At 36.4% G+C, this 22,520-nt stretch overlaps 3 protein-coding genes across 3 annotated transcripts in view; all 3 read left to right on the forward strand.

Moving 5' to 3' along the window:
* The first annotated feature begins 556 nt into the window (after positions 1 to 556).
* On the forward strand, positions 557 to 1,813 carry LOC133876961 (probable LRR receptor-like serine/threonine-protein kinase At1g06840). Its single transcript, XM_062315183.1, has 2 exons — positions 557 to 779; positions 1,605 to 1,813. The coding sequence occupies exons 1-2, from the start codon at positions 557 to 559 to the stop codon at positions 1,811 to 1,813; spliced, it is 432 nt and encodes a 143-aa protein (XP_062171167.1).
* Positions 1,814 to 2,043: 230 nt separating this feature from the next.
* On the forward strand, positions 2,044 to 2,636 carry LOC133876962 (probable LRR receptor-like serine/threonine-protein kinase At1g06840). Its single transcript, XM_062315184.1, has 2 exons — positions 2,044 to 2,134; positions 2,343 to 2,636. The coding sequence occupies exons 1-2, from the start codon at positions 2,096 to 2,098 to the stop codon at positions 2,634 to 2,636; spliced, it is 333 nt and encodes a 110-aa protein (XP_062171168.1). The 5' UTR covers positions 2,044 to 2,095.
* A 4,916-nt stretch (positions 2,637 to 7,552) lies between these two features.
* LOC133876977 (probable LRR receptor-like serine/threonine-protein kinase At1g06840) overlaps positions 7,553 to 22,520 on the forward strand; it is a 29,169-nt gene continuing 14,201 nt past the window's right edge. The window contains exons 1-9 of the mRNA XM_062315203.1: positions 7,553 to 7,568; positions 7,847 to 7,997; positions 19,789 to 19,945; positions 20,519 to 20,590; positions 20,767 to 20,838; positions 21,061 to 21,204; positions 21,310 to 21,381; positions 21,469 to 21,540; positions 21,715 to 21,789. Of these exons, the coding sequence (XP_062171187.1) occupies positions 7,889 to 7,997; positions 19,789 to 19,945; positions 20,519 to 20,590; positions 20,767 to 20,838; positions 21,061 to 21,204; positions 21,310 to 21,381; positions 21,469 to 21,540; positions 21,715 to 21,789 (773 nt within the window). The 5' untranslated portion in view covers positions 7,553 to 7,568; positions 7,847 to 7,888. The remainder of the gene's footprint in view (positions 7,569 to 7,846; positions 7,998 to 19,788; positions 19,946 to 20,518; positions 20,591 to 20,766; positions 20,839 to 21,060; positions 21,205 to 21,309; positions 21,382 to 21,468; positions 21,541 to 21,714; positions 21,790 to 22,520) is intronic.

Raw genomic sequence — 22,520 nt, forward strand, 5'->3', positions numbered from 1 at the left:
TTATTGACTTATAAGATGATATATACATGTATATATATATACACACATATAAAATAAAATATTCTGATACTATATATATATATATATTAGAAGTATTTGAACTAGGCTAAATTCAGCTGACTTGAGCACATCCTAAACCTAAATTTAACCTACAATCTCTGAACAAACTCAGCCTGCCAAAGCTCAAATGAAGCTTGGCCAAATATCTTTCGGGCTTCAAGCTATCTCAGCCAATTGAGTGTCCTGATCATGATATCGCTGTAGATTTTAATGTTTTAGTTTTTAGTCATTGGTAAAAAACATAAGATGTATAAATGCTTTCTATTATTTTGTACAATGATTAAGAGTTTCCACCTGAAATATCTAAAATTTGGAAGTATGAATGGGAAGATAGACACATAATTGTATTGATTATTTTAAAACAAATAGGCACAGCATCTTTATATGTAACATTTATCACTATGCCTTTCATCATTAACATTGGACCTGTATTTAATATGCAGTGTCTAAGGCCTCAATGAAAATTGACAGTGTGAAAGATTTTACTTATGGAGAAATGGCTATGGCTACAAACAATTTTAACAGCTCCACTCAAATTGGCCAAGGAACGTATGGAAAGGTTTATAAAGACATTCTGGCTGATGGTACAGTTGTGGCCATAAAACATGCACAAGAGGGATCCTTACAGGGTGAAAAAGAGTTCTTAACAGAGATAGAATTATTATCAAGGTTACATCATCAAAACCTATTGTCTTTGATTGGATATTGTGATGAAGAAGGTGAATAGGTGCCTTTTCATATCCTAATTCAATATATGGAAAAAGAAAATAAATAGAAGATTCGATTATCCATCAATCTTATTGCTTGATAGATGAAGAGATCGATGATTCCTATCAACTTAGGAAGTTGCTTCCATAAAGACCAAAGATTATGAATGCTGTAATGGCAAGAAAATTGAAGATGTGATACCAAATATCTGCTTTGAATAATTGTGAACAATAGAAGAAATCAAACTCAATCTAGAGACATTACATATGAGGTGCAGATTTGTTTATTAAAACGAAAAACATATAGTTCTTCATAAATTAAGGATTATTTGATTATGAAATTGCATAAAAAACTTAAATGTCTCCTTTCACTGTGAACTTGGGAGAATAGAGTTCTTCATTTCCTTTTTTATGAGCAGTACTTTTCTCCTACAAAATCATTCGACTTTCATGCCATAGATCGGTTTTTCCTGCTCTCTATTGCTCAATTTTGCTTCAAAAAAGCTTAATGTGAGTATTGTTGTGTGTGCAGATGTTGGTTTACGAGTTTATGCCACGTGGTACTCTAAGGGATTAGCTTTCTGGTACACCTTCTATTCATCCTTAAGTTTTCCCTTTTATTGATCTCACATTAGTTTTTTTTTTTTTTTTTTTTTTTTTTTCAAGTGTTCTTCATTGCGTATGAAAGCAAATAAAAAACTGTAATCTATAACTTGCAATGGTACACTTCCCCAATTTCTACATTCCATTTTAACGAGTGTACTGGTGGTAATAATACAACCAAGTTTAAAGAGCCTCTGAGTTTTGATATGAGATTTCAAATTTTCCTGGGATCAGCTAGAGGCATCCTCTACTTACACACTACAGAAGCTAATCTTCCGATATTTCACCGAGATATCAAGGCGAGCAACATATTATTGGACTCTAACTATATGGCAAAAGTTGTTGATTTTGGACTTTCGCCACTTGCCCCCGTTCCTATTGAAGGGGTTGTGCCTGCTCATGTATCAACCGTTGTGAAGGGGCCTCCGGTTAGACTCTTATAACTGATATTTGCCTACAAGAATTATAAATTTTACATGATTTTAAATTATAAGTTTATATATAGATTTTTTTTTTCTTTCTATTTTAAAATAAAAGAAATGAAGCTCAGAATTCATGAAATGGACCTAACAGTATGTTGTAGGAGATGCAAGTAACTGATGTAATTCTCTATGTTAACCTTGCAGTGTTACCTAGATCCGGAATACTTTTAATTCATCAATTGACCAACAAAATTAAGTGATGCTTATAGTCTTGGTATTGTATTTCTAAAACTCCTCACCGGGATGCATCCAATCTCACATGGCAAAAACATTGTTAGAGAGGTAAAACCTTTGTCTTGAATTCAGCAGGAGCCTCCCATTGAGATGAGCCAAAATAGGAACTCTTTGCCTTCAGCCAATATCTTTTTTATAACATTTAAGACCGCTTTGTCATATTGTTCATCTATTTTTGATCCTTCAGATACATTGGCTGAAATTTTGTCTAATATGATACTCTCTTGTAGTTTTTAACACTAGTCATCTATTTCAGGTTAATATGGCGTATCAATCTGGTATGATCTTTGGGGTTATTGATGGGCAAATGGGTTCTTATCCTTCTGACTGTGTGGTGAAATCCTTGAGTTTGGCCCTCAAGTGTTGCCAAGATGAGACAGATGCACAGCCATCAATGGCGGAGGCGGTCCGAGAACTTGAAAATATATGGGTTATAATGCCTGAGTCTGACATCAGAAAGGCAGATCCCATGGTCACTGATGTTGCAAAGGATATATATAACAGTAGATTGTATGACAGTGTTGATATACAAATTAAGATTGTACTTTAAAGTAATCGGAATTATTGATATAGAGGTACGATTAATAGGAAGCATAAAACTAATAATAAAAGTTTACGGAAACTTTGAGACTACGAAGAAAAGGATTTGATTGAAGTGCTGTTCTTTACATATGGCTTCATATACAAATTGAAATAGACGAGAACTGGTTCTAATTACAATGCAGTCTTGTTGTGAAGGGATAGATATATACACACACACAGATTTGAACAGTGCAATTGTTTATAAGTTGATAGTGTTGCTTGTTATAGGGTTTGCTTGAATATGACATCAGAGGGAGTTAGGATTAGGGGTGTACAAATGGAGTGGTTATAACCGCTAATCGCATAATCGCTTTCAAAAGCGGTTATAAATAATAGGAGGATTAGCATATGCGGTTATAAGATTTGGGAAAAGTGGTTAATAACCGCCTACCCATATATATATATGGGAGAGGCCAGAAGTTGGCATCATTTTGGTCATTTTTGAATCCCGTTTGAACATAAAAGAAGATGTTTATGTACATCTTAAATCCAATTTTTAGAGTTTCACACTTCCTCATTTCTCATTCAGCCTTGCGCCGCTTGCCTCTAGCCTCTCGAGTCTCCACTCTCCAGAAGTCCAACCTCTAAAATCTCGGCCCTCTCTAGCCTTGCTGCCGTTCATCTCCGTTCAGCTCAAGCGTCTTCGTCGCTGCTACTCCGTAAGCTTCTCCACTCTTTCTCTCGCTTTCTTTCTGTGTGTCGATTTCGTTTAGATCTATAGGGTATAATAGGCATATAGTCTTTGTAGCTTTTGTAGCTTTGATGACAGGATTCTCGAGAACCTTCTCCGAATCTTCCCTTTGGTCAGTACGTTAATTTCATTTTTGGGACTATCTTGTGAATTACATTTGTCTTTATTATAATTCATTTCCTGATTTCCTATTGCCATATTTAGCTTGTTTTTTGCCTATAATAAGATGTAGATGCCGTATGACTAAATCATCAAGGAAAATATTACTTTTGCTTGAAGCAAATATTGGAGGCCGATCCCCTCAAAGCGATCATTATCTTCTCTATTCTTCTTATTCTCTCGTCTATTCCTTAATTTCTCTTGATAGAATCCCTAGGATCCTATCATTTGGTATCATAGCCAAGTTTATGGGCGTTTCGTTGGCTGCAGAATTGTTCTTGGAGCAACCATGGCTGCTGGTTTTGGTGTTGTTTGTGCTTGAGAACCCGTGGCTGCTGTTGGGGGATAAATTCTAATTGTGAAAATACAGGCTGGGCATTCATATTGAAGAAGAAAGGGTGTGTTTGGGCTACAAACTAAGCCACTCCTGGTGTGTTCTAATTCCAATACAAGGATATTCTTATTCTGGTTTTAAGGCTTGTGTTATTACACTGTTTGGCTATTAGTCTATATTAATGCCTGTTTAGGTTTTTGTTATCCCTAAGTTAGCTTATTCCTTGTAAGGGCCAAAAATAAAAAAAAATCAAAAAAAAATTTCAAAAAATCAAAAAAATCAAAAAAAAAAAAAAAAGAAGAAGAAGAAGAAGAAGAGAGTTATATGCCCTATACACGCAACCAAAAGCGAGTGTTAGAAATTTCTGATTTAACAGCTTATTCAATAGCTACCGGTAGCACTCCGCTAGGCAAGGAACAAACTTCAGGGGATACACAATTTGACATAGGGTTTTTAAAGCAGTTGAAGGAACTTATCACCCAAATCATTCAAGAGGAGCGCAGTGCAAGACCATCCCCACCTCGAACCCCATCTGCAGTACATCATCACAATCAAAATCATAGCCTTCCGCACATGAAGTTGGACTTTCCTAAATGGGATGAAGACGATCCTTCCGGTTGGGTGTCGAGAGCGGATCAATTTTTTCATTTCCATGGAACGCCTGAAGCCTCAAGGGTTGACATTGCATCCATCCATCCATCTTGAGGGCGAAGCTGTTCAATGGTATGATTGGTTTGAGGCAAGCCATGGGATGCCCACTTGGGCAACCTTTGTGGAAGGACTTCTTGTACGATTTGACCCCTCCGCATTTGAGAATGTTGACGGTGAGCTAGTTAAGATCCGACAAACTTCTTCAGTCAGTTAGTACCAAAGCCGATTTGAGCACTTAGCCAACCGTGCCCGCAATTGGTCGGAGAGACAATTAATTAGTACCTTCATGGAAGGTCTTCGATCGGATATCAAGAGAGAAGTTAAGACTTATCAGCCACGGACCATAGTAGTTGCATTTTCATTTGCAAGGGTACAAGAAGAAAAGCTTAGTGACGAAACACATCGAACAACTCGGACTTTCAGTAGACCAATGGTGGAGATAACGATGAGGTGACTTACACTGTACATGTCTTGGCAGGCTACTCAAACCAGCAAACCATGAAGGTTAATGGTTTCCTTAAGCACCAACAAGTTACAATATTAATTGATACTGGTAACACTAATAACTTCATTGATGAGAGTATTGCACAAAATTTCTCCATTTCAACGGGGGATTGTGAGCCATTTGAAGTCACATTGGCGGATGGGGGTACCTTGATGTGCAAAAGTAAGTGCTCAAATGTTAAGTTGGCGGTTCAAGATTTGGAGCTGCGAGCAGATTTGCACTTATTACCGCTTGGTGATTACATGGTGGTTATGGGTGTCAAATGGTTGAGGGCTCTTGGCGATGTACTGTGAAATTTCTCCAAGCTAACCATGAAGTTTACCTTGAACGGAAAAAGAGTGATAGTTCGGGGGAAAAGAGGTAACAACGTCACCATTGCCAGTAGCCATCGCACAGAATGCATTTTGAAGAAGACCTGCAAGGCCTTTTCATTGGTACCCAACCTTGAGGGCAAGGGTGCCTTTAAGGGTGGAGAAATGATAAGATTCTCGAGAACCTTCTTCGAATCTTCCCCTTGGTCACTACGTTAATTTCCTTTTAGGGACTATTTATTGCAAATTACGTTTGTCTTTATTATGATTTATTTCCTAATTTCCTATTTCCATATTTAGTTTGTTTTTCTTTGCCTATAATAAGATGTAGATGCCGTATGGCTAAATCATTAAGGAAAATATTACTGTTGCTTGAAGCAAATATTGGAGGCCTATCCCCTCAAAACGATCATTATCTTTTTTATTTTTTCGTCTATTCCCTAATTTCTCTTGATAGAATCCCTAGGATACTATCATTTGATTCGTCGATTTCTGAGTGTGTAGTTTTTGTAGGTTTGATTCATCACCCCTGTGAATCATTCATCTTGAAATGGGGATTTTCCCGTGAAATATTTCCTTCTATTCTCGTCTCTACCCCTCTCTTAATTTCCCTTGTTTAATTCTTTGCATTTTTATAATTAATCAGAAAAATACGAGACCTTAAATTCTGAACAGTATGTGGTATTCCGATATATGTATGAGATTAGAGCACAAACAGCTTAACAAGATTACAAAAGAATTATTTTTAACAATTGCGACATGTTACTGAAAACGCAATTCAAAAATCCTAGTTCAAACTGTTGTGACTTTGCAAGTTTGAATTTACTCTAGCCTGATGATTTCTTTCATAAGATCTGATCGATGATTTCTTTCATGTTTGAATTTACTGCAGTCTGCAAGCTAAGCCAGGAGGATCCGATCTCACGTTTGGATTTGTATTTGGATTTGTATTTCAATTTGTAATGTTTGAGTTTTGAATTTGTTTATATTTAGTTATTTGGATTTGTTATGTTTTGAATTTGTATTTGTATTTGGATTTGGATTTGTTTTTATTTTGGATTTAAAACCTACATTAAAACTAGCATAAACCTGCACCAAAACTGGCCCAAAACCAAAATTAAAAAGTGATTATATAATCGTTGATTATTTATTCAATAACCGCTAACCGCCAGTTATAAAAATAACTGTCTCCACCTAGGCGGTTAGCAGTTGCGGCTGATAAAATATAATAACCGTCTAGGCGGTTAAAGGTTTTAGTCAATAAACGCCGGTTATAACCGTTTATACACCCCTAGTTAGGATCATCGCTAGCCAAATTCGGTTAATGATGTCTTTTGAGTTAGAGTAATACTAAAAATCATATTTTTATCTTACAATACTGATGTGACAGACTCAATTAAGACATTCCAAACAATTAGTGATACATAATTAGGGAAAAAAAAAAAAATTAGTCATACATTGAATGAGTGGATTGCTTATATTAATTAAGTGGGTAAATTATAAAAGTACTTATGAGTGCTAATTCTTCGTTAATTTCTTATTAGGTGTGACTGATTATAACTTGATTAATCATTTTAAAATGATAATTCAAATACGACTAAGGCATTTTGTAAGTTATAAATAATATCATAGAATTTTATTTTTTTTTGAATAGAATATCATATCATCCTAACAACGCTATATTAACACCATATAGCGTGCTTTGGAGGGATACGTTACATATCTAATTTTCAAAAATACAGAAAAAGGTACCGATCGAGGTCCCACTTATGAAGTAAAGACACCGACCTGTCTTTTGACAAATGAAAAAAAAAAAAAAAAATTATGTCTTTTTCATCGTGCGCCATTTTGCTAATTAGATATTTGTGATGGATGAGCGAAAGGAGAAAGAAAGGCACTTTAATGGCGAATCTCAGGCTCGGTATCCATGCAGTTGACATTTTCTACGTTGCAGCCAACCACCCTCCCAGAAAGTCAACATGGCCATGCCCACAACAGTACGAGAATTCCATCCTCATCTCAAAATGGCTCCAAAGTTGCTGACGATTCTTTGTTTGATCATGTATTTCATTATTTTTATCCACTGGGGGTGATAAAGATGGCTCTCATCTACATCAGCCACAAAATTCATGAGCGGTAGTGACGGAGTCATGCTCAGCAAGATAACACCGTTCACAGGGTACGTACGTAGTCAACTTTGAACTCTTCTTTGTTGCTTCTAGCTCCCCGAGTTTATATTCAACCCTAGCGTAAGCTTCGATCATTCCAATACAATTTCAACTATTCAATGCTCCCCTAGCTACTAAGTACTAGGGATTTCTCCGTTTTTCTTTTCCATGGTTTGCTCATAGTTGGAGCTTTTTGCTCTACTTGGTTTGAATTCTTGATCACTCATTTTATTTACAAATTGTTATAAGCTAGTATATATATATATATATATATATATATATATTGCTTTTTCTTCAGATCAATTGAATTGCTTTGGAATTCAGTTGCGTAAGTTCTGATAGTTGTTTCCTGTTATCATGTGGAGTACTCAGATACAACAACACTTCCTAGCGTTATTGGGATGCATCAGGCAAGGGCTTGGACGTATGGATTATTTATTGTTTCATGGTTGTGCTGGTTGTCTTCACTACTTATCGGAGCACAGAATCTCATTACCGACCCTATAGAAGGTGATTTTGATTCAGTTTGCCCCCTTTTTAATTATTTGTTGATGATTCACATGCAAGCTTATTTTGGCAACCACTCTCACGGGGATACTTGTTTAGAGGTCACACGCAGCACATGGAAGCCTGTTTTATTTATTCATAAATCCTATAACAAGTGATTTTGTAGTTAATTCAAATATTTACTTTGTAACGCCTAGACCCAAAAGGGCCTAGTTCTTTAGCCTTAAAGCTTCAGAGGTGCAAAGTTACATATTAGGACGTCAGAGCACTTGTAAACTATGTACTATATACCATGCATGCCATGAGAAAATGATAATTTTGCGGAAGCATAAGTTCTTAACATAAAGAGTACATAACAACACAACTTAACAAGTTAAGTGATCCATTTTTTTTTTCGTCTGTGCGCGATGCACTTACTAACATATATAACACATAATTTGACATAATATAAATGCAATAAAGTAACAAAGTGGATGATATGATACCCCCCAAAAGCCTAAGCATTCCGACCACCTACCCATCTGCCTCAAAACCTGAAAAGGCGGAGAAAGTAAGGGGTGAGCGAAAGGCTCAGTAAATAATATTCTCAACCGAGTTAAAACAGTTGAGGTTAGGACTTTTGAAATAAAGTAACATTAAAATTTGAAGGTGAGACTTAAGTATATAACATAAAGTAATTATTTGAGTTAAACTCTATTTTTCTATCCTCAAAACATTTTTCTTTTTACTTGTCATTTTATAACCTTGCATACTATTACGCCCTGTATGCATGAGGTTGTGTGATTCAACCTTCGAGGATTAGGCATCACCTGTGGCCTCGGGGTACCCTGGTCAACTGATTAATTTCTGAGTGTACTCAGCATGACATTAGTGATAGCTACACCTCCCGAAACCGTACTTTAGTGTGGTGCACTCCATCTAGCCTGGTACCGTGCTTCTTTTTTTAAGGCCAAGTATCTTAAAACCTTCATTTACATAATTTGGTTTCACCTTACACATGCTCATTCTTTACTTCCTTAAACTTTCAATAATCATTTAACTTAGCACGTGAAAAGGGTACCGCTTCTTCCTGTAAAACTTTTCTTATTGGGAAAGTTTCCTAAAATTGAAACTTTCCTTAATTAAAAACTTTTCATAAATGGAAACTTTTCTTCCTTTGGGAAAAATCACTAAAATAGAAGCTTCCCTATTTTGAAATCATCCTTTTGATATGAAGCGTTTACACCCACTAGAGTGACAACTTAGTTATAAATCATTCTGATGTAATGAACTTTTTTAATCATATAATGACATAAAAAAAAAAAGAGGAACATATATAAAGCACTAACATATTAAGATAAATGTCATAACAAGTACATGTCATTAACATATTTAAGGCAATAATAAAGCATTACTTTGGAGGATAATTAAACTTTCAAAATAATCCATCATAACATGTATAGCAAAAAACAAAAGTTGAAAAATCCTTGGAATTGAAATACATTTGGAATGAGTAAGGAGTACCACTTACTTCGCTATAGCGTAATGGTAGACGATGATCTGCTAAAACTTGAACAATAAGGTTCATTTAGGTTAGCCTAGAGCTAGCTACACAAAGACTCTAATTAGGATTTTATCGTCTCTTACACAACCTTCCTGACCATTCCCCCTATTAAAAGAGATTTTTTTTTAAATATATATATATATATATAATTTAAATAATTAATTACTTAATTAACTAATTAAGTATTAATTAATTAATTAATTAATTTTATTTATTTGGGGAGGCTTGGGTCAAGAATGGCTCATTGAACATCCTCCTAACTAGGTCAAGCACTAAGGCCCATACCTCACTAAGTGGGTTTAATCTAGTGCTCTACACTTAGCTTATTTGGCTCATTGGCCCAAAACACACTTAAAGCTATTCACTTGATAAATTTTGGATCAAATACCCACTCAAACATGTCATGGAAATAAATTTTTCAGATTTAAATCATAACCTTTCTTGATGTCATATATGCGAAATAATATATTTTCTTAAAATATTTTTAACATCACGTTAAATGTTAATGTTTAGAAATATTTTATCACCAAAAAGAACCATACTATAAGACTTTTTGGTTATAAAATATTATGACCTAATCTAAAATTCAAACTCACTACTCATTTTTAAAACCATTTTTCACATCATTAAACAACTATGGACTTTTGGTATGAATCCTAAGTCTTTTCCAAGAAAATATTATCAAAAGGTCATTATGAAGTCTTCTTTAAAGTAAGGTGGTGTATTTCATACATTCATACACTTGGTTATTTACAAAACTCTTGGTCATCTAAAATAAGGTAGAAGTGATTCAAGAAAATGATGCATAAGGTACACAGGTTTGGCTATAAAACATATTTTTATGAAAACATGTTTTTATGAGGCCGGACATCTTAGCATGTGTTTTCATGGTATAAAAGAAATTTAACAATACATGGATTAAGTTACCTAATAAAATAGTATAGTCACATTTTCATGGTTTAAACAAAGATTTATACAAAATAAGTAAAATATCTCATTTATGTTGAAGCATGATATTATATGGTTTTGAATAGCAAAATAAAGTATAGCATACAATTAAGTTAAAGCATAACATAAATGATAGCTTAAAAGAGGAGGGAATGAGTTACTCACAAAGTTAAGACAAGGTCACACTAGAGCTCAAAGGTTTCTCCAATGAAAATGGGGTGTGATGGGCTCTTAGAGAAGTTGAGAGGCGAGAAAATGAAGAAGTGGATGGAGTGAAGTGGGGGGTGGGTAGATGGGGAATTTTGGAGGTAAGAAACAATCATCTTTGCTTTGGGGAAGTCAAAAAGAAGTCTTGTTCTTCCAAATGAAGAAACATTGCTCCTATTAACTAGTCTATCCCATATAAATGTCACTTTTCTTTTTACCTAGGTGGTCTTATGAATGGAATAGTTTGTGGTTTCAAGACTACTTAATTAATAAGGATCATCTATAATTATACATAATTTGAAGATAGTTAATGTACATAATTAAAAGATGTCATATTACATTAAAACCATAAGGTTTTATTTCGTATTGTTCTATACGGCATATGTTAAAAAATGATCTTGAATTTATGAAACCAATTATTTTCCATAATCTCCTTTAGAGGGCTTAATCCAATCTTTATTGAGCTTACTAAGCCCAATGAAATTGGTTCCTAAGTTTAGGCTCAAGACTTTGGTCAAAATTTCTTAAGTGCCAACATGAAGGTGTTACAACACTTCTCCCTTAAAAAAAAATTCCGTCCCCAGAATTGCTATCTCGACAATACAATAATTGGAAGCAAACGAGTAAACACATACTAACTTGCTCAAGCCTGGTCCGAGAGGGATCCAGCGAGTGGGATCTCGGTGGTCATCTCAGTCAGTACAAGTGCAAAATCCTGGGTCGGTCCCCTCGCTGGAGGTGTAGGTTTCTCATCCGGACTCTCAAGGTCCAGATGTTGCAAGAAATTCATGATAGGCGTCCTGCCATACCTCTGACGAATCTCCCGTGGTCCCAAAGCTGATCGGCTGCGTCCACCACCCCTAAAAATTGGTGTCCGAACCGTAAATGGGGTGAAGTCGGATGATCTCATAACCATTTCGATGGGCCCATTGAACACAACGACACAACATCAGGTCATGGTCCTGGGGGTACTTAGGGATGTCTAAAGAGTTTGCCATATTGATGTCGCGATGTAGGTATGTAAGAGCAAATTATTTAATCAAATAATTAATTCATGCAACCAACCATGGAATGAAAACAGTGATTTCTTTTTCTTCTTTCCTCTTTTTTTTTTTTTTTTTTTTTTAATACAAAAAATTTCATTTGTTTCATGATACAATTAGTCACTCAAACAGTTGTGGGTACTTTGCTCTCATTTCCTCCTCTGATTCCCAAGAGGCCTCTACAAGTGTCCGGTGATTGCTTCACATCACCTTAACCATTGGAATCTTTCGTCGACGCAACTCATTTTCTTTCCTATCTACTATTCGCACTGGTACCTCTTCATAAGTCACGTCTTGGCGAATTTGAAGTGGTTCACTTTCCAAAACATGTGAAGGGTCTTGCAAGTACTTCTGTAACATCGATACATGGAAAACATCATGAATTCCAAATAAATTTGGCGGTAGTGCTAAACGATATGCCACTGGCCCAATACGTTTCAAGATTTCGAACGGTCTGATGAAGCGAGGGTTCAACTTACTCTTTTTACCAAAGCGGGAAACTCCCTTTATTAGGGATACTTTGAGAAATACTTTTTCGCCTACCTCAAACCCCAATTCTCACCATCTATTATCTGTGTAACTCTTCTGTCTACTCTAAGCTGCGATCAGCCTCTCCCTGATGAGTGCGATCTTCTCGTGAGTATCTTGGACAATCTTTAGTCCGATCAGTTGCCCTTCACCAACCTCATCCCAATATAAAGGCGATCGGCATTTCCACCCATAAAGTGCTTCGTATGGTGCCATGTCAATACTTGCTTGAAAACTGTTGTTGTATGCGAACTCTATTAACGGAATATACTGAATCCAGCTGCCCTTGAAATCTAGTACGCATTCCCTTAGCATATCTTCTAGAGTTTGAATCGTCCTTTCAGATTGTCCATCCGTTTGAGGATGAAAAGTCATACTGAAATTTAATCTTAACCCCAATGCTGAGTGTAAGCTTTGCCAAAATCTTGATGTAAAGCGAGGGTCACGATCTGACACAATCGATACAGGTACTCCGTGCAAGCGTACAATTTCTCGGACATAGATCTCCGCCACTCGATCCATAGTAGACGTGGCCTTGAAAGGTATGACGTGTGTTGACTAAGTTAGCCGATCGACCACTACCCAAATAGCGTCTTGACCGTTCAGCGCCTTCGGTAATCCCATGACAAAATCTATGGAGATATGCTCCCATTTCCACTCAGGCATGTGAAGTGGCTTGAGCGTTTCTGCTAGTTTCTGATGCTCTGCCTTGACTTGCTCACATGTGAGACATTGGTTTACGAATTGTGCAATATCCATCTTCATGCCGTTCCACCAAAAGCATTCCCGAAGGTCTCGATACATCTTGGTACTTCCAGGGTGGACTGTGTATAGGGATTGGTGAGCTTCTGATAAAATCAACTTCCTCAACTCCGGTTCGCTTGGTACACACAGTCTATTGCGAAACCTCAATGTGCCATCTTCTGCAATGCTAAAGTCTGGTCGCTCATTTTCTTCAGTCTCTACACGAATCTTGATCATTTCGGGTTCGGTCAGTTGTGCAGTCTTGATCTGTTCCATTAGGGTCAACTTTAAAGTCAAATTGCGGAGGTAGGTTTGCATATCGCCAACTGCTGCCTCAATTCCAACTCTCTCCATATCTAGTAGGATTTGCCTTTGAGTGGTGAATGTCGCCGCCACCAATCTCGGTGTAGTTTTCCTACTAAGAGCGTCTGCAACGACGTTCGCCTTTCCTGGATGGTAGTTGATAATGCAATCATAATCCTTTAATTGTTCTAACCACCTCCTTTGACGCATGTTCAACTCTTTCTGGGTGAAGAGGTATTTCAGACTCTTGTGATCGGTAAAGATTTCACAATGCTCCCCATATAAGTAATGCCTCCAAATCTTTAACGCAAACACTACGGCTGCAAGTTCTAGGTCATGAGTGGGCTAATTCTTTTCGAACGGTTTCAACTACGTCGAAGCATAAGCAATTACTTTGCCATTTTCCATTAGCACATAACCCAAGCCCTTGCATGAGGCATCACTATAAAATCACAAAGTTGCCTGACCCCGTCGGAAGTGTGAGAACCGGTGCCGACACTAAGCGGTGCTTTAGCTCCTGTAAACTTTGTTCACATTCATCTATCCATAAAAATTTCTCATTTTTCATTGTTAAGCGGGTTAGTGGTGCTGCCAGCCTAGAAAATTCTTCTACAAATTTTTGATAATACCCAGCAAGTCCTAAGAAGCTCCAGATTTCGTGTATGGTTGACGGTCTTATCTAGTTTACCACTGCCTCCACCTTACTAGGGTCCATTGAAATACCATCCTTAGACACTACATGACCTATAAATGCGACCTCTTCCAACTAGAATTCACACTTTTTGAATTTGGCATACAACTTATTTTCCCTTAAAATTTGGAGTATTGTGCGTAGGTGCTTCTCATGCTCCTCTCGGCTTCTTGAGTAAATTAGTATGTCATCAATAAATACAACCACATATTGATCGATGAATTCATGGAAAACGCGATTCATTATATAAGTCCATGAAAGCTGTTTGGGCATTAGTTAAGCCGAAAGGCATAACTAGAAACTTGTAGTGACCGTACCTAGTTCGGAAAGCCGACTTTGGCACATCGTTCTCCTTAATCTTCATTTGGTGGCAACCCGACCTTAAAACGATCTTTGAAAAGACCTGAGATCCTTGCAACTGGTCGAACAGGTCATCTATGTGGGGCAACGAATACTTGTTCTTAATCGTAGCCTTATTTAGTTCTCGATAGTCGATGCACAGCCTCATCGTCCCATCCTTCTTTGTGACAAACAGAACAGGTGCTCCCTACAGTGACACGCTAGGTCGAATAAAACCGCGGTCCAAAAGTTCTTGTAATTGCTCCTTTAATTCACAGAGTTCCAAAGGTGCCATTCAATAGGGTGCTCTAGAAATAGGTGTCGTGCCTGGCAGAAGGTTGATAGAGAATTCAATTTCCTGATCTAGAGGTAGACCAGGTAATTCCTCAGGGAAGACATCAATGAATTCTAGAACTATAGGGACATCTTTAACCTTCACTTCTTGCTTCTCCTCAGTTTCGCATGCGAGAAAATCTGTACATCCTTTACTAATCAAACGACAAGCTTGCATGGCCGAAACTAGCTTGGGAAGGTGATCACCTCGATTTCCCCGGAACTTAAACTCCGACCCCAATGGTGGTTCGAACACTACTTCCTTTCGAAAGTAGTCCACACAAGCATGATTTGCTAACAGCCAATCCATGCATAAAATTATGTCAAAACCTAGCATCTCAAAGACTACGAGATTTGCAAGCATGACGTGAACTTATATGTTAACGGGGCATCCCTTAACAACTGAGTTACAGATTAATGTTCTTCCTACTGAAGTAGATACAGCTAGGTTCACATCCAAGGGTCCAGCTTCTAAGTTGCAGACCTTAACAAAAGAGTGCGAGACAAAGGAATGTGTTGCTCTTAAGTCAAATAAAACAGTAGCTACACAGGAGAGGATTGGGAGTGCACCTGAGACCACCTCATTCGAGGAATCAATGTCCCCTTGGGTCATTGCACACACTTGAGCTGGGGCAAAAATCTTCTGACCCTTTGGCTTCCCTTGGCTGGATTGTCCAACGTTCAGTGCTCAGCACTCTCGTGCAATGTATCCTGGTTTCCCACACTTGTAACAAACGCCTTGTCCTTGCAAGCAAGCTCCATAATGGGGTTTCTAGCACTTCGGACAATTGGGGCGTGGTCCGTTTCCTCCTTGAGCTCCCTGAGGTGTTGGGTTACACCCGACCTGGTGGTTATTCCTTCTTTTGTTCGGGTAATTGTGATGTCCACTTGTTCGGTTGCCCTGCAGCACTGCCCTTTTCTTCTGTTGGTTGTAGAACTCAACATTAATTTTCCAAGTCCGCTCAACCACTGATGCCTTACTGATAAGATCAGCGAGATTGTTTAGCTCGAATCCTGCGACGCGGTCTAAGATTTGTAGGTGAAGACCTTTCTCGAACTTTCTGGCCTTGAGTTCCTCTGTTGTGATGAGATATGGGGCAAATTGCGATAATTCTATAAATTTAGCGGCGTACTGTTCCACCGACATGGACCCTTGTGAAAAAATTGTGAATTCTTAGGCTTTCACTAATCGGATCAACTGCGGAAAGAATCGGTCTAGAAATTCCTTCTTAAAGTTTTCCCACTGAATTAAGGCTCCCTCCTCGAGCTATTGTTGCATGTGTTCCTTCTTCGCCACCCACCACTTTCTGGCCTCTGCTATCAGTTTAAAGGTTGCGTAGCGCACCTTCTGCTCATCAATGCAGTTCATTACTTCCATAAGCTTCTCTATTTGACGTAGCCAATTCTCCGTAGCTATTGTGTCAGGCTGACCTTCAGAAATTAGGGGTTGTTGCCGATTGAACTTTTCAAATGTGCAACCATCCTCCTTACCATTATGAGCAGCATTTCGGTTCTCATGGTGATTGGCCCCAATCAGACTTGCTATTTGTTCAGCAATAGCCATCAGTACATCAGATCCCTAAATCGGCTGATGAACTGGGTTGTGTCGTCCCATTGGCGTTTGGACTCTCACCTTCGCCGTGTGTTCCGTTACTACATGTGTTATGTGCCATCTACATTAATAGTCGTGAAAGGTTAGATTGAGGACACTAATCTACTGAACCATGCGGACTTTAATTGGCCGAAACACTAAACCCAAACCCTTCCTAACCCTATCTGAATGCTTTGGTTCCTAAGAGTTTACAGAATCCTAAACCTTGAGCTTTGATACCAACTGTAACGCCCAGACACAAAAGGGCCTAGCCTGTCAGCCTTAAAGCTTTAGAGGTGCAATGTTACATGTTAGGACGCTAGAGCACTTGTAAACTACTACCATGCATGCCATGAGAAAATAATATTTTTGCGGAAACATAAATTCTTAACATAAAGAGTACATAACAACACGACTTAACAAGTTAAGTGATCCATTTTTTTTTTGTCTGTGTGCGATGCACTTACTAACATAACACATAGTTTGACAGAATATAAATGCAATAAAGTAACATAGTGGATGCTATGATGACCCCCAAAAGCTTAAGCATTCCGGCCACCTATCCATCTGCCTTAAAACCTGAAAAGGCGAAGAAAGTAAAGGGTGAGCGAAAGACTCAGTAAGTAATATTCCCAACCGAGTTAAAACAGTTGAGGTTAGGACTTTTGAAATAAAGTAACATTAAAATTTGAAGGTGAGACTTAAGCATATAACATAAAGTAATTACTTGAGTTAAACTCTATTTTTCTATCCTCAAAACATTTTTCTTTTCGTGGGGTTGTGCGATCCAACATTTGAGGATCAGGCATCACCCGTGGTCTCGGGGTGCCCTAGTCAGTTGATTAACTTCTGGGTACACTCAGCATGACATTAGTGATAGTCACACCTTCCTGAAACCGTACTTTAATGTGGTGCACTCCACCTCTCCTAGTACCGTGCTTCTTTTTTAAGGCCAAGTATCTTAAAACCTTCATTTACATAATTTGGTTTCACCTTACACATGCTCATTCTTTACTTCCTTAAACTTTCAATAATCATTTAACTTAGCACGTGAAAAGGGTACCACTTCTTCCCCTAAAACTTTTCTTATTGAGAAAGTTTCCTAAAATGGAAACTTTTCTTAATTAGAAACTTTTCATGAATGTGAACTTTTCTTCCTTTGGGAAAAATCACTAAAATAGAAACTTCCCTCTTTTGAAATCGTCCTTTTGATACGAAACATTTTCACCTACTTTTGAGTGACAACTTAGTTATAAATCATTCTGATATAATGAGCTTTTTAAATCATATGATGACATAAAAAAGAAACAAAAGAAAAAAAAGGAACATATATAAAGCACTAACAAATTAAGATAAATGTTATAACAAATACATGTCATTAAAATATTTAAGGCAATAATAAAGCATTACTTTGCAGGGTAATTACACTTTCAAAATAATCCATCATAACATGTATAGCAAAAAAAGAGAGTTGAAAATCCTTGGAATTGAAATACATTTGGAAGAGGTAAGGAGTACCACTTACCTCGCTATAGCGTAAAGGTAGACGAGGATCTGCTAAAAACCTGAACAATAAGGTTCATTTAGGTTCGTCTAGAGCTAGCTACACAAAGACTCTAATTAGGATTTTGTCGTATCTTACACAACCTTCTTGACCCTTCCCCCTATTAAAATAGATTTATATATATATATATATATATATATATATATATATATATATATATATATATATATATATATAAAATTAATTTAAATAATTATTTTTTTTGAAAAATAATTAATTAATTACTTAATTAAGTAATTAAGTAATAATTAATTAATTAATTTTTCTTTTTCTTTTTCTTTTTCTTTTTTTTTGGGGGGGGGGGGGGGGGGGCTTGGGTCAAGAATGACCCATTGGACATCCTCCTAACTAGGTCAAGCACTAAGGCCCATACCTCACTAAATGGGTCTAATTTAGTGTTCTTCACTTAGCTTATTTGGCCCATTAGCCCAAAACACGTACACCTAAAGCAATTCACTTGATAAATTTTGGATCAAACACCCACTCAAACATGTCATGGAAATAAATTTTCCAGATTTAAATTCTAACCTTTCTTGATGCCATATATGAGAAATAACATATTTTCTTAAGATAATTTTAACATCACTTTAAATGTTAATGTTTAGAAATATTTTATCACCCAAAAGAACCATACTATAAGACTTTTTGGTTATAAAATATTATGACTTAATCTAAAATCCAAACTCACTACTCATTTTTAAAACCATTTTTCACATCGTTAAACAATTATGGACTTTTGGTATGAATCTAGGTCTTTTCCAAGAAAATATTATCAAAAGGTCATTATGAAGTCTTCTTTAAAGTAAGGTGGTGTTCATACATTCATACACTTGGCTATTTACAAAACTCTTGGTCATCTAAAATAAGGTAGATGTGATTCAATAAAATGATGCATAAGGTACATAGGTTTGGCTACAAAACATGTTTTTATGAGGTCATCTTAACATGTGTTTTTATGGTATAAAAGAAATTTAACAATACATGGATTAAGTTACCAAATAAAATAGTATAGTCACATTTTCATGGTTTAAACAAAGATTTATACAAAATAAGTAAAATATCTCATTTAGGTTGAAGCATGATATTACATGGTTTTGAATAGCAAGATAAATGATAACTTGAAAGAGGAGGGAATGAGTTACTTACAAAGTTAAGACAAGGCCACACTAGAGCTCAAAAGTTTCTCCAATGAAGGGGTGGGATGGGCTCTTGGAGAAGTTGAGAGGTGAGAAAATGAAGAAGTGGATGGAGTGAAGTGGGGGGGGGGACTTTTAGATGGGGAATTTTGGAGGTAAGAAACAACTCTCCTTACTTTGGGAAAGTAAAAAAGAAGTATTGTTCTTCCAAATGAAGAAACATTGCTCCTATTAACTAGTCCATCCCATGTAAATGTCACTTTTCTTTTTAGCTAGGTGGTCTTATAAATGGAGTGGTTTGTGGTTTCAAGACCACTTAATTAATAAGGATCATCTATAATTAAACATAATTTGAAGGTAGTTAATGTACATAATTAAAAGATGCCATATTACATTAAAATAATTAGGTTTTATTTTATATTGTTCTGTATGGCATATGTTAAAAATTGGTCTTTACTTTATGAAATCAATTATTTTTCATGATCTTCTTTAGAGGACTTGATCCAATCTTTATTAAGCTTACTAGGCCCAATGACATTGGTTTTTAAGTTTAGGCTCAAGACCTTGGTCAAAATTTTCTAAGTACCAACATGAGGGTGTTACACACTTCCCTCTATTGGAATTTGAATAGGTTGCATATAGTTGAGCTCAAACTTTGGTCTGCTAACATTGTCGATGTATATTTTTAAAGTAACTTCGTTTTCCTTTAATGTGGAAACCTGATGGAAAAACTAGAGAAAAACAAGGACCAGCAAAGCTTATGAACTTTTTAAATGTTCACGTTGATGAAATTATATATGGTTAACATTGGTATTAATTTGCAGTAACGGCATTGCGAGCCATCCAGAGAAGTTTGATAGATCCCAATAACAGTCTGAGTACTTGGAATCAAGGAGATCCATGTACGTCAAATTCAAATTGGACAGGGGTTGTGTGCTTCAATACAACATTCGCTGATGGATATCTACATGTTCAACAATTGTATGATTTTAACCTTTCATGATTTTTATTTCTATTGGGTAGCATAATCAGGATGAATTATGTTGCACACTTCCTTTAACTTATAATAATTTTTCTTTCTTTATGTTCTTGTACCCTTGCATGATGATATGTATAGTATTCCAGTTCTATACTGCTCATATTAGTTGTGCCAGGGTACAGACTTCCTTTATTCTGTATTCATTTAAGATTAATTAAAGACAATGATGGCTATATTTATTTCATTAGGATAAGGTCTGTCACTGTCAGCCGCATGTTTCTGAATTTTGCTGGAAAAGATCAGCAACATGTCTTAAATCAATTTGAAAATATATATTAATGATCTTTTCTTTTGTCCAGAAAATTAATTTGTAATGCTTTATCATATAATTTATTGCCTATATAGCTAGCATTGTATAAGATTTATGCTGGTCCAAATTAAGTTCAGATATAACTCATACAAGACTATCAAGCTTTAATAAAACTGGGTATTAATCGCAAGTGGGGCGCTTCCATGAAGAAGAAGAACTCGCATTAGGTGCTTTAATGATTTTCCTATGGACCTCTTTTCTGCAGGCATCTACTAAAAATGAATCTGTCAGGAAGTTTATCACCAGAGCTTGGCCGCATATCGTATATGACAATATTGTAAGGAAAAGCATACCTGAAAGCTACTTTTTGTGCTGCCAACATCTTTATCTGGATCGAAGTTTTTGGATCCCTCTTTCCTCAATCTTTTGAAACATTGTTATTCTCCTCCCCACGTACATTGGCATTTGGTTTACTCATCCAACTGATATATTTTTCTTTTTACTTCATTAAAGGGATTTTATGTGGAACAACATAAGTGGGAGTATACCAAAGGAGATAGGCAATATTACGTCGTTGGAATCCTTGTAAGTTGAACAGCCTTTTTTTGCTGGATAGGTTTGATACTCAGTATTGTTATCGCATGAGATACCATTATGAAGTTCGAATTTGCTACTACTTCATGCATTTTCAAGGTTTTGATTTCCAAATAATGCAAGATATAGTACTTGTGTCTGAACTAATTTACTTTATATGTTTGGCAGTGTTCTGAATACTTGGTATTTTAATGTGATATTCCGTGTTTTCAGGGCTTTGACTGGAAACCAACTATCAGGCCCCTTACCTGAAGAGCTCGGTTCTCTCTCAAACTTGATCAGAATACAAATTGACGAGACCCGCATATCAGGACCGATACCTATATCATTTTCAAACTTGAACAACTTGAAGCACTTGTGCGTGTTTTTTTTCCGATGCTACATTCTCTAACATCAGTTCTAAGATTACTAATGCTTGCATTTCTCCTTTTTTTCATATTTTTCTTTTCCCCTTGTGAGCAGTCACATGAACAACAATTCAATTAGTGGGCAAATTCCGCCTGAACTATCTAAATTACCAATACTTGCTCACTTGTAAGTTGGTGATTGGTCATATTGATATTTCATAATGCTATCCATCAGTACAATCTGTGAATTAGTGATCATATTCTGCATCTGCAGCCTTGTTGATAATAACAACTTATCAGGTTACCTTCCACCGGAGTTCTCCAAACTGCCAAATTTACAGATACTGTATGGGTTCTTCGTTCCTAGAGCCTAAATACATATATGTTTATCACATAAATGATGTTACCTCTGTAGTCTTTTTTCTTTGCTTCTCAACGTGAACTAGGTTGTGATTTCTAAATTTTACTTAAGAAGTCTTATGTTAACTTTCTTAATGTGTTCAGTATCTTTGTTTTGCAGTCAACTTGATAACAATCACTTTGATGGGACTACAATTCCCTCTTCTTACAGCAACATGTCTAAATTGCTGAAGTTGTAAGTGGATATTATTATCCTATGTTTGTAACTAGGAATTTCAAAAGTAAAGGAAGAGCAGGGTGCCAGCCTTGATGTGTGAGGCAGAGGTCTTTATTTATTTATTTTTTGGCCAAATAATAGAGGAGGCTCTCTCTTCTTTTTTCTTTTTCTTTTTTTTTCTTCCCTAAACTGCAAAACTAAAAGAAAGTAGAAAATGCTAGCAAAATGAAAATAACAAAAAAGGCAGAAACGTACTTTGTTGGAAAGAATACATAAAGTATATATTACTCAAAAACGTCGATTAAAAAGGAATAGAAATGGGAATGTTCCTTAACTTAGATGTGGAGGTTATTAAGCCAACTATGGTGGCATGGAGGCATTTCATTGCTTTTTTAAAACATCACGTCCACTTCTACATTGCACCGGTCAAGATTTTCTATGATTTGTTCTTTTGCTATTATGCGAGTTGTACATAAGTTATATTTTCTTAACAATAATGCTACAAATCATATTTTTATTTCATAAATATTTTATAATGTTGATGTGATAGTCCCAACCAACCCTTGAATTTTTTTTTACAAGGACTAATCCAAGAGCCAATTGGGATTGCCACAGTAGTATTGTAAGATATTTATGGGATAAAAACGTGGTTTAATTCTAGCATTACTCTTATCTTAATTGGCTATAACAAACCTTTCCTGTTCTTGGAAGCTTTTCTAGCAAGATGGCAATCAAGAAGTATGCATGTT

The sequence above is a fragment of the Alnus glutinosa genome, chromosome 9 (genome assembly GCF_958979055.1).
Source record: "Alnus glutinosa chromosome 9, dhAlnGlut1.1, whole genome shotgun sequence".
Classification (NCBI taxonomy): Eukaryota; Viridiplantae; Streptophyta; class Magnoliopsida; order Fagales; family Betulaceae; genus Alnus; species Alnus glutinosa.